At 40.0% G+C, this 13,189-nt stretch overlaps 1 protein-coding gene across 1 annotated transcript in view; it reads right to left on the reverse strand.

The window, feature by feature from the left end:
* SMCHD1 (structural maintenance of chromosomes flexible hinge domain containing 1) overlaps positions 1-13,189 on the reverse strand; it is a 78,839-nt gene that overhangs the window by 40,578 nt on the left and 25,072 nt on the right. The window contains exons 18-21 of the mRNA XM_026841440.1: positions 9,880-9,957; positions 9,678-9,797; positions 3,268-3,412; positions 2,920-3,016 (exon numbers count right to left, since the gene is read on the reverse strand). Coding sequence (XP_026697241.1) covers positions 2,920-3,016; positions 3,268-3,412; positions 9,678-9,797; positions 9,880-9,957 — 440 coding nt within the window. The remainder of the gene's footprint in view (positions 1-2,919; positions 3,017-3,267; positions 3,413-9,677; positions 9,798-9,879; positions 9,958-13,189) is intronic.

Consider the following 13,189-nt stretch of genomic DNA (forward strand, 5'->3'; position numbering starts at 1 on the left):
AATTTTTCTTCTACATTTAGCATGATTATTCCTCTGACATTTTTCTCCTTACTCCTTTCCTCAAAAACTTCACTTTAACTTTTTCCATGCTCTCCATTTCTTCCTTTTTGTTCTCTCATTCACTTTCTCCTTCTAAATTCTTTCTAGAATCCTATTACTAGCTGTTTCTCTGAGATATCTTAGCTGTTCTGCAACCATTTCAAAATAAACTTCCAAGGTGCTGAAAATTTCTTATGTTCTTCTCCGCTCATTTTAAATTAAGCACTGAAAATTACACTGTATTTACATTTTAAAATTATCTGTTGTTTTTTAGTCTGTTGACCCACCATCCTGCTTTTTGCATTATTTTTCATTCCCATCTTAAACAGTCCTTTTACATATAAATTAGAGCTGCTACTTTAAGTGCCAGTTCCTGTATTGCCTCCAACATTTTTTGCAATTAAGCAACGTGAGAAAATAACAGCCCTTCTTTTCCATCATTATGCTATGATATTATCTCTGTACTGCAAGTTCCTTCAATCACTCTTGGTCTTGCCCCTCACCAAATTTAGGTCTTGCCACATACAACTTATTTCCCATAATCCACCTCTATCTTTTGTCAATATTCTTGCCCTTCACCTGAAATTCTGAGCTTTACTCACAAAATCTATTACATTCGACACCCTCCAGTTTTCAACACGCAGGTATATGCTCCCTCTTCTCTCTACACACCTTTCCACCAGCAACATTAATTTGCTTTCTTCTAAGCAATGATATAAACAGTACAATGAGATATCTTTAGCCACCTCAGTTCCTAGTTCAGATCTTCAAATCTGTATTTATGAAAACCATTAAGATCTGTTTCTTGAAAGAAAACTTTTTAGTGTGTAACATGTTTTTGTTTTTACAGTAAATTAGCAACGACTAGGTGCTGAGAATCCATCAGTAACAGGTTGGATGTAGATGACATGTATTTACTACAGAAGTGAAACCAGCATTTTGAAAATGTCTAGAGAAGTTCAAGTAGTTACCACTCATATTAACTATTACCACTCATCATCTCAACTAGAAGTATGAAAGATTTCAGTGCTCCCTACACTATTTCAGTGTGAAAGTCACAACGATTTTTTTTTTTTTTTTTTTTTTTTAAAGAATCGTCTAGGTTGGAAAGACCTTGAAGATCATCCAGTCCAACCATTAACCTAACACTGACAGTTCCCAACTACACCAGATCCCTAAGCACTATGTTGACCCGACTCTTAAACACCACCAGGGATGGGGACTCCACCACCTCCCTGGGCAGCCCATTCCAATGCCCAACAACCCATTCTGTAAAGAAATGTTTCCTAATATCTAGACAAAACCTCCCCTGGCATGACTTGAGGCCATTCCCTCTTGTCCTATCGCTTGTTACTTGGTTAAAGAGGCTCATCCCCAGCTCTCCGCAACCTCCTCTCAGGTAGCTGTAGAGGGCGATGAGGTCTCCCCTCAGCCTCCTCTTCTCCAGACTAAACACCCCCAGTTCCCTCAGCTGCTCCCCGTACGACCTGTGCTCCAGACCCTGCACCAGCTTCGTTGCCCTTCTCTGGACACGCTCGAGTCATTCAATGTCCTTTTTGTAGTGAGGGGCCCAAAACTGAACACAGGAATCGAGGGGCGGCCTCACCAGTGCCAAGTACAGGGGTCAGATCCCTTCCCTGTCCCTGCTGGCCACGCTACTGCTGACACAAGCCAGGATGCCATTGGCCTTCTTGGCCTCCTGGGCACACTGCTGGCTCCTGTTCAGCCGGCTGTCAATCAACACCCCCAGGTCCCTCTCTGACTGGCAGTTCTCCAGCCACTCCTCCCCAAGCCTGTAGCGCTGCTGGGGGTTGTTGTGGCCCAAGGGCAGCCCCTGGCATTTGGCCTTATGGAAACTCCTCCAGTTGGCCTCAGCCCATGGCTCCAGCCTGTCCAGGTCTCTCTGCAGAGCCTCCCTGCCCTCGAGCAGATCAACACTCCCACCCAACTTGGTGTCATCTGCAAACTGACTGAGGATGCCCTCAATCCCCTCCTCTAGATCATCAATAAAGATGTTAAACAGGAGGGGCCCCAAAACCGAGACCTGGGGGTCACCTCTCGTGACCGGCCGCCAACTGGATTTAATTCCGTTCCCCACAACTCTCTGGGCCCGGCCATCCAGACAGTTTTTTACCCAGCAAAGCGTGTGCCCATCCACACCACGATCAGCCAGTTTCACCAGGAGAATGCTGTGGGAAAAGCTGTCAAAGGTCTTGCTAAAGTCAAGGTAGACAACATCCACACCCTTTCTCTCATCCAATAAGCAGGTTGCCCTGTTGTAGAAGGATTTGTCATGTTTGTTAGGCAGGATCTGCCTTTCATAAACCCATGCTGACTAGGCCTGATCCCCTGGTTTTCTACTATATGACTTGATGACCTGCTCCATGACCTTCCCTGGCACCAAGGTCAGACTGACAGGTCTATAGCTTCCTGGATCATCCTTTCTGCCTTTCTTGTAGATGGGTGTCACATTTTCCACCTTCCAGTCCAATAGGACCTCCCCAGTTAGCCATGTTATTTGTCTTCAACCAATTTCAGCACCAGTTTAAACTAAGACAGCTGACTTAGCATGCTGGGTACACTCTTCCACACATCCATGTGCTGATCAGCCCCTCTAGCTCCAGTCCCATCAGCTAACAGAGTGCAGCTGTAGGAAAGATAAATTCCTCCAGGTAGAGCTGTAAGAGACTGTTTGAAAATATCCCAAGAAATACTTATATTCATTAGTGTAGACCAAACTTAGATAACAGAATGTGACAATCCATTTTACACAAAAACTATTTGCTCTGCATTTTGAGTTTGGGTTTTTTTTTGTTGGGTTTTTTTTTTAGTTTCTTTCTTTTTGAGTATGTTACTTCAAGCTTAAATTCATTATCCTACCTTGCCCTGGCAGCTATTTATACTGCCTTTAGCAGTGACACCCTTAATGATGCACTTTGCTTCCGCAGTTACTTCTTCATACTGCAATGTCAATCCACTAGAAAAATACATAGAAAACAGAACAGAATCAATTTTAAAATAAACACAGTGTTTTAATATACAAGATACTTTCAGATATTCTTAAAGAAATAAAAGCAAAAATGCCACTTAATTTATGTGAAAAGTGTCCAGTGTATCACTCAAACCCCAAAGAATTACTATATTAATGTCACATGAAGAAAGGACAAAAATACATTAAAAAAAAAAAAAAAAAAAAAAAAAAAAAAAAAAAAGAGATGGCTGAATTACCTAGCTTCAAGAACTGGTTTAATGTCAGTTCTCAACTGTGTTGCATGACCAAATTCATCCTGCAATTCCAAAGGAATATTAAAAGGTACTCCAACTCGAAAAGGAAGCTCCAAAAGACCAATTGAAAATTTCTCTGGTTTGCCCTCTAGGAGAAAAGAATAACACATTTTTAGAAGTAATGATGTGTATTAATTGGCTTTTTCTTAATTAAGGCTGTGATTAAGTCAAGTGGTTTTCAGCCTCAAAGTAAATAGGCTGTTCAGAATGCTGTTGTAACCTAAATCATGGTTTCATTGATTTATCCTCTTTTTTTAACTTGCACTAACATAAAACCAATAGTAAGTAGCAGTAGACTAGGGTATAAGAAACATAACAGGACAGCCAAAACCTCCAAAGTACTTGGAAGATCAATAAAGCACCTGAATGTGGACAGCCTTCCTTAAACATCTAATTGACTTAAGTCTGTTAAAATAAAATAATTTATGGAACAAAACACTTTTGTTCTACAACTACCACATATCTGAGAGATAAAGATGAGCAATGATGAGTATTTGAAAAAGAAATGTGAGTGCAGCCTTCCTGTGAAATCTGCCCCATTAGACTGGCTTCAATTAGGCACTAAAAAATTAAGACCAAACAGAGCAGTACAAATGGGAGCTTGTAAATCAGAGTAATGTTTTGTGGAATCAGACTGTCTTGGCCAAGTGGCCTTTGAAAAAAGCAGCAATACAGTGCTGAGCCAAAGGGTAGATAAATATCCTATCAAATTATTTTGAACTCAACAACTACCTTCACTGCCTACAGGTGTCATGATCATGGAGCTTCTTTTGCACAAGAGATATGAAGATCATGGGGGGGCGGAGAATGTTACCTTGTATTGGACAAAATTATTTATCAGTTACAACAACAACTGTACAGTGTTTACAATTTTATTTACAAGTGAATGATAAACTGTAAAATGATTTGACAAAATAACAGTAAAACAACTTCTGCACTGTCAAAGTAAGTAACTACCAAAACAATGTGTCTGAACTAAAACTGCAAAACAGACTGACTTATGAAGTTCAGTTTTAACCAACATTTACAATTAATTTTTTACCTTACCAAGAACTGTACACTGAACAACGACCTACTGTTATAGAAATAAAGTAATTTGTTTCTCAAAGTTGTTGATTTCAGTTTAGATTTTAGTTGTTCTTTTCTGAATTTTTAGAATCTGTATACATAGAAAGTGACATAAATGTTGATATTTTTGAATAATGACACTGAGGATTTATGGCTGCTTCTGAGCAACACAAAACATTGCAAAAATAAAGACCTGAAATATTCACTTTTCAAGACTGAAGATATTAAAAATGTCAAATTATCTTCTGACTAGATAATAAAGCAGCAACAGATAGCAAAAGCTGGTTTTGGTATCCCTTGTGTTAAAAATACCAAAATATTAATTGACTAGATTTTTAAAGTGTATATTCCTTTCCAAGGAGATTTGTTTATTTCAACTGTTATGGCCACAGCAACCTGTAATTGAAGGCTGCCATGCCGGGAAAAGCCACAACAATATTGAGAAAGAATTTTTAAAATACAGAATGCAACTTTGCAACTTCTGATTCTCTTTTTGCTATAGTAAAGAGACAGAGAAAGAGCAGACAGGGTTCACTTATGTATTCGTGCAGAGAAACAGATTTTTTTTTTTTTTTAATTTTCTTGGAACTTTACAGAACTATCTTGAGACTTCAATGCCAGGTTTTTAGACATATGTTTAAATAATAATTCTTTTCAAGTAATGCCAAGCATTTTTTCTGTATTATCATACAAGAATACCTCTTTGTATTCTGCCAGTAATACTTTTGCAGAAGCTTTTAGAAGAATATGTTACAAAGAACTCTTTTCTCCCTAAAGGATTTGCATTCAAAGCCTCTAGTTTTGTAAAAAAAAATACAAGGCTACTGAAAGCACCCATTTTTTTTCTTGATCTTCTGGAAACAGATGTTAGCTTTACCTCCTGAACTTGTGATGAAAATATTAATTTAGTATTAAACAAAAAGGAAGTAGTAGATTTTTTCTTTCCCTATCCCACTTGCAGACAAAGCTCACAGAATGGTTGAGGTTGGAAGGGTTCCCTGGAGGTCATTTTATCCAACACCCCTGGCTCAAGCAGGACCACCTAAAGCCAGTTGTCCATGACCATGTCCAGACAGCTTCTGAATATCCCCAAGAACAGAGACTCCATAACCTCTCGGGCAACCTGTGCCAGTGCTGTCATCCTCACACTGAAAAAGTGTTTCCTGATGTGCAGAGGGAACCTCCTGTGTTTCAGTGTGTGCTCACTACCTCTTGACCTGTCACTGGCCACCACTGAAAAGAGCCTGTCTCCATCTTCTTTAAACTTTCCCTTCAAGTATTTATAGACACCGCTAAGATCCCCATGAATGTTCTCTTCTCCAGGCAGAGCAACTCCAGCTCTCACAGCCTTTCTTCATATGCAAGATGCTCCAGTCCCTTCACCAACTTCACAGCCCTTTGCTGGACTCTCTTCAGTACGTCCGTGTCTGTGTTGTAACATAACGTGCACAGAACTGGACACAGTACTCCAGTTGTGGCCTCACTAGTGCCGAGAAAGGATCACCTCCCTCAACCTGCTGGCAACACTCCTCCTAATGCAGCCCAAAATGTTGTTGATCTTTGCAGCAAAGTCACATTGCTGGCTCCGTTCAACTTAGTGTCCACCAGGACCCCTAGGTCCTTCTCTGCAAAGGTGCTTTACACTTGGTCAAATGCCAGCCTGTACTGGTGCATGGCATTGTTCTTCCCCAGGTGCAGGACTTCACACTTCTCCTTGTTGAACGTCATGAAGTTCCTGTCAGCCCATTTCTCCAGGCTGTTGAGGTCCCTCTGGATGGCAGCACAACTCTCCAGTGTATCAGCCACTCTTTTCAGCTTTGTGTCATCAACAAACTTGAAGTTACAAACTGCTCCATCATCCAGATCATTGTTAAACAGATGTTAAGATGTTAACAAGATGTTAAACAGGATCAGACCCAGTACTGACTCTACTCCTGGGGCAACCTCTATTTACTGGCCTCCAACTAGACTTTGTGCCATCAATCACCACTCTCTGAACCCAGCCATTCTGTCAGTTGTCAGTGCCGGTCACTGCTCATCCAGCCCATTACTTCATCAGTTTCTCTTTGAGGATCTTATGGGAAACATTGCTGAAAGCCGTACTGATGTCTAGGTAGACATCATTTACTGCTCAGCTATGATGAAATGACTAGCTTGATAGATGAGAAGGTGAACCCTTGCTAACTACTCCTGATGATCATCATGTCCTTCATGTGCCTGGAAATGGTTTCCAGGATTAGTCGATCCATCACCTTCCCAGGGATTGAGAGGAACCTGACTGGCCTGTAGTTCTGTACTTTCTTCTTGACCTTTTTCAAGGCAGGAGTGACATTTGCTTTCCTCCAATCATCGAGCAGTTCTCAGAATTGCCATGATTGTTCAATTACTGAGAGTGGCCTCACAATGACATGAGCCAGCTCTCTCTCTCTCATATAGGCACCCCATCATGACCCATGTACTTATGTATGACCAGTTTGCTTAGGTATTCCCTGACATGATCCCCTTCCACCAAGCGTTTATCTTCCTTGTTCCAGACCTTCCACTAGTCTGAGGCCTGGAATTCTTACTAGTAAATATGGAGGCAAAGAAAGTGTTCAGCATGAAAGCCTGTTCCATGTCCTGTGTTCCCTGTTTCATGCAACAGTGGGTCCATGTTTATCCCTGTCATCATTTTGTCATCTATGTGCTTAGAGAAGTCCATCTTCTTGCCTTTAGTATCCCTTGCCAGAGATTCAGTTTCAATTCAAACTGGACTCTGGCTTTCCTAACTCTATCCCTGCATGCTTGTCTCTGTATTCCTTCCAAGCTACCTGTTCCCACTTTCACCTTCTATATACTTCTTTTCTTGTGTTGAGTTTTGCCAGGAGCTCCTTGATCATTCATGCAGGCCTCCTAGCAAAGCCTGACTTATTATTCATTGGGATGGACTAGACTTGAGCTTGGAGGAGGTAATCTGTGAATATCAATCAGCCTTCTTGGGCCCCCTTTTCATCCAGGGCCTTATCCTATGGAACTCCACCAGACAGATCTTTGAGGAGGCTGAAGTCTCCTGTCCTGAAATGCAGGGTTATTTGTTGCCCTCCTTTCTTTTACAATGCTGAACTCTATTATCTCATGGTCACAGCAGCCAAGGCTGCCTTCAACCTTCACATCCCCAAATAGCTTCTCCTTGTTTGGGAGTATGAGGTCCAGCAAAGCATCTCTCCTTATTGGTTATTCTATCACTTCAGTCAGGAAGTTGCCATTGATGCACTCCAGGAACCTCCTGGATCACTTATGTCCTCCTGTGTTGTTGCTCCAGTAGATACTGGGGTGGTTGAAGTCCCCCATGAAGACCAGTCTGTGAACATGATGCTGCTTCTGGCTTTCTGTAGAAGACCTCATCCACTTGTTGTTCTAGGTCAGGTAGCCTACAGCAGACACCCACTACAGTGTCATCCATATTGGTTTGCTCTTTAACCCTCACTCACACCATCCATCCCTAGGCAGAGCTCCATGCATTCCAGCTGTAACAATCCCGATCTGTCTTTCCTAAGGAGCCTGTATCCATTCCAGCTCTCCATTTATGTAAGCCATCCCACCACATCTGAATGAATCTAGCAAGATCTATAATGTTGCCCTGTTTTCTCTAACTCAACATGTTTATTACCCATGCTGGATGGGCTAGTGCACGTGCAGTTCAGAGAGGCACCAAAGCATGCTGATATTGCCAAAAGGGTTTGGTGATTTCTCCATAATGATGCCTTTGTAGGCACTTCCTTGCATACATGCAAATGATGGAGGTAAGCTCACTTCAGCCCCATTTTGTTGATTCTGTGATTTTTCTGTCACATTGCTCCAGGCCTTCTGATGGTCAACCATGTCCATCACTCCCTCATAGGGCTGCTAGTAACTCTCTTCCTCCCCTGTCATTCCTACCTTATTTTTGGCCTGGTTTTTGCCACTGCAGAAAAAGGCAAAGTCACAGCATGGCAAAAGGGCTGAACAAAACTTTTCCTTTTGAACTGGAGACTGAGAGCTAGAGACCAAGAGAAGATCTATTCTTTTAATATATGTAGGCCGCAACTTATTTGATTACTGTATATAAGCACACTTATATAAAATCATGATTCATGGTGATTAAATGGAGCAGAGAATGTATAATCTGTAATTAGTATGCATTTTTGCAATGAATTTTGTAAATTAATTAAAAGTTTTTCATTAAGATTAATTATTATGTACAAAATCAAAAGCACAGAATTTTTTTTTTTTTTTGAATCCTATGAAATCTCCTTTACAGACAACATATTACCACTTTTATATTTTTAAAAAAATTGTGTTTGTCATACTCCTGGACAGAAAGAGCAACTTCAACCCAGTCTACAGTTTTACCCTTTTCAGAAATATATGCCTACTTTCCTTGGAAATGAAGTCTTTTCAGCAAAAAAAAAACCCAAAACTTCTCCAGAGAAAGGCTTATAAACAAGAACTAACTAGCGACTAACAGGTAAAAATGCACACAAATAAATTAGGAAATAAAATTAACATCTTAGAGGATGAGAGAAACAGGACTAGCAGGGCTGTACTAAAAACATGATGTCACCATACACTGTATTTTACGGTCCCCTACAGTGCCATTAAAATCAGAATCCATTAACTTACTTGGGAAGATATAATCAGTCATATACTATTTTAGGCCACATACATGCACACCAGAGAGTATGGCAAGGAAGAGTAACATCAGATGTATTTAACTGTATTATTTTCTGGTATTCCAGCAAATATTTTGGTTATATGGTACACACCCATTATAACTGAAAGTTTAGTTTTGCATAGGACTCTTCTTTTAATTAAAAAAAGACACTTCAATATTAACATGCATATTTAAAATGCTTAACCTGTTTATGAATGAGTTTCTCTCTGCAGTTTATGCATGGAAGTTGGCCTAATGAATATTAGTTTTATGAAAGAATATGCCAATGGCATGAGGAAAAAGGGTGATTCTAATTAAGTAAAAGTTTATTTTTATTAAGTACATTTAGAAAAGTTCGTATCAGGGGAAAGCTTTTGATTCCACCACACTTTTTTGCAAAACTGTATAGCAAAGCCAACACATTACAGGTGAGATAAAAACCTATTAGACAAAAATTTTTTTTTTTCCTTAAAGTGCTTCATGTTTGACATGCAAATGCTACTTTTCAGCGCTGAAAATTATCTCTCACTTAACACATGAATAATTTCGATATACAATGAATCAAATAGAAATACTAAAAGTGGAAGAAAATGGGTATGACTGGAATTCTTACCTATAATAGTAAATTTAAATATTTTAGATGGTAGAGGCCTTCCAGCATAAGTATCTGCATTACTTTCATTCAATACTACTTGCAGTTTCAAGGTGTAGTTCCCAAGTTTCTGAAGATTTTCTAAACAGAAATACAAATACAATTACAAAGCAAAAAAAGTAGAATTATAAACAAACTGAAAATACTGCATATGTGGACTTACCCATTTTTTTAAACCAGTATGGCCATTTGCCTCCATGCTGACTGATATGGGAAATTATTTCTTTATTCCCAGTAGGTGCTGAAAAACAAAGAATTTGCTACATGTATTTAGATTTTGCACCAAAATTCTTATTTTTTTTCAAGCAGTAGTACTTAATAATGAGTGACAGCACTATCACTCCTAAATCTAATAAATACAGCTTCACAATTAATCTTGTTGATCACAGCTAAAAAAAGATGAATTCCCTACTTAATCCCATTTTAATTGAAAATTGCTAGCCTCAGACACATTAAACTGAAAGCAGCAGGTTTGTAAAATTGAATTTTATTAGTTCTTTGGTTATATGTTCCCCATTAAGTCTGAGCACTTGCAGGCTGCCTGCTCCACACTGGCAACTGATCCGCTTGTCAAATGACCATAAAAATTTAGCTTAAATAGGAGCAATGGTAAAAATGCGCAGTTGACTAAACGTATAAATAAGGAAAAAAAAGAACATTCCTTTTTTCTTCAAATTAGTGTCTCTGTCTTTTATAAACACTTTTGCAGCATTAAGACACATCCAAAAAGAAAACACACTTCCAGGCAATTTTTTAGTGACTGGTTCTATAACTGAAGATAAATACAGGAATAAGATTTATTGTTTGAAACTTCCAGAGGCATTAATAAATTTGTTTTTCAAAATATAATTTAGAATAAATACAGAACGTGACTGCAGTAAGGCTATACAAAATAAAAAGAAATGCAGTAAAAATATACATTGTTCTATAGCTAAGAACAACTGTTTCAGATCCTGTTCTTGCACCAAATTGTATATATAAGATAAAGTAACAGCTTGGGTGTGTACCTTTGAATATATAATTCTGGCAGTAGTGCCTTATTAAAACAAGTTTTGATGGTGTTTTGTAGTAAGAGCTAATTCAGTTTTCTATATTGGGGTTTTTCCTACCTTTGGTAGTTACTAACACTGAGAAAAGAGAACTTCTCAAGTGAGTGCAGGTTTCCTAATGCAGTGTCAACTGCCACCAAGCTAAACTGAAAGTCTCTCTGTATAATGCAAGATGCACACCCTTCTTCTTGCCCCAAATACACAGATAATCTAAGGTGGAAATTTGTCTAGAAGTAGTTAAAAAAAGTCTAATACTCGAGGTGCACAGTGATACACAAAAGACAGCAATAAAACAAATGGGATCTTGGAAGAGAATAAATGAGAAAAACCTGGCTTTTAAAGGCAAGGATGTCATATTCTGATCTCTTCTGAAAGAAGAGACAATCCCAAGAGCAGTTCTACACAAGAAAGTTATCAGAAACGTCCAATGCTGTTGTGGTCTTTCTGATGAAAAAAACATCCCGATGTTTTATTTGAACAATAGACTAAATTATTTCAGTGGAGTCACATGCAAAGATTTAGAACTTTCTTGGGAATTTCTCCATTTTTAACTTTGCTAGAGGAAAAGCCCTTCAAACACTTTGTATCAGTAGTGATTAATGAGCTCTCCTCTGTTGTTTTGCTAGAAAGCACCATTAGAACTTCCTAACCAGAATGTTCTTTTCTTGACACTTCCACACAACATATTTATGAATATTACCAGTATCACTACAATCACTGAGATACTTGGTGCTGTGTCTCACAAACAGCACAAGAAATTAAGTTTTTACAGACGTTGTAGGGTTTTGCAAAAAATACAAACCTGAGGCTAAATTACTTAAATTTAGTTGTTTTTCTCACGCAGAAACAGAAGAGAATTCTCATGCATTGTTGGAAACAAATGTTCTAGAGAAAAAATGCACCTTTTACGCACAGGATTACTATGGCACCAATGCTTGCTTTCATATGAACAGGGTTTCCATGTATAATATTCAGGAAACAACAGATAATATGTCTCTGCTATGGTATAATAAAAATCCATGGAGGATACAGACCGAGGAAAACCATCTGTAATTTTGTTTCAAACAATATATTAAAGTCAACAGCCATAGCATTCCTGAACTGGGAGAATTTGAGGGGGTGAAAATAGAGGGAGAAGGAGAGAGAGAGGGGGAGGGTGGTATCCTAATAGCATTTCCCATTGTGGTGTACAGGAGGGAACTAGCAAGGTAACTTTTTGGTCAGAAGACTAGTCAACTAAGTTCTAAAATAACCACTTCAGTGATGAAAACAGTTTATTGAAGAGCTCAAAAACCTGAAAAGATGCATCACTATTGCCACAGCACCTACTAGAGTATTTTAACAGAAGTACCTGCAATTTAATTGAGGAGTCAGGAGTGATTTAAAAATAATCTGAGATAGAAATGCTTATTTCTCAGCCTCACCTAAGACAAGAACCACCCATGTATGACTTTGGAAAAAAACTTTCTGGAACCCAGCTTTCCTGGCAGCTTCCCTTCATCAACCCTGACCTGAAATTTTAGAGTGAACCTTAGAGAAACGACCTGTGACAGACTGAGAAAAAACCCAACACATCCTGTGCTGGGTTTGAGTGGAGGGCATTTTTGGTAGCGGGTGATGGGGCTACAGAAGTAGCCTGTGGGAAGTTTCTCTAAGTTCCCTCAGCTCTAAGTCAGACCTGCCTCTAGCCAAGGCTGGGCCTGTTAGTGATCGTGGCAGTGCTTCTTGTTTACATATCTAAGACAGGAAAACTGGGAGGAGTGAGAGTTGTGAGGAGAACATCAGTGTGAACCCTGAGCTCATTGGGAGAACACAGGAGAAGGGGTGAGGTGCGCCAGAGCAGAGGCCCCCCCTTCCCCTGTATCCTGCCTGTGATGAGACAGCAGGGCATCACCCTGCCACCCATGGAGGTCCACAGTGAAGCAGATGCTGACCTGCGGCCTGTGGAGGACCCCCCGCCAGAGCAGGTGACTGCGTCCGAAGGAGGTTGGGACTCTGTGGGAAGAAGTCCCCACTGTTGTAGCTCATCGCTGGGAGGATTGCAACACACGGGGGTGACCTACACCAGAGCAGCTATGAAAATGCTGCAACCCATAGGAGGAACTCATGTCAGAGAAAGGTTGTAAAGGACTGTCTCCTGTGAGAGAGGGACCACACTAGAACAGGGGAAAAATGTGAGGAGTTACTCTCCCACCATGAGGAGAAAGAAGCAACAGGACTGACCATAATCCCGATTCCCTGTCCCCTGCGCCACTGGGACAGGAGGAGGTAGAGGTAGTGGGAGTAAAGCTGAGCCTGGAGAGAAGGGAGGGGTGGGGGGAAAGTGTTTTTCAGATGTAGTAATGCTTCTCACAGTCCTACTCTGTTAAGCATTGTTGCTAGTGTCTGAATTAAATTCCTATTCTCCTCCCCCCCCCCCCCCCC

This window comes from Athene cunicularia, assembly GCF_003259725.1.
Source record: "Athene cunicularia isolate RWA chromosome 2 unlocalized genomic scaffold, athCun1 chr2_part1, whole genome shotgun sequence".
NCBI classification, from domain to species: domain Eukaryota; kingdom Metazoa; phylum Chordata; class Aves; order Strigiformes; family Strigidae; genus Athene; species Athene cunicularia.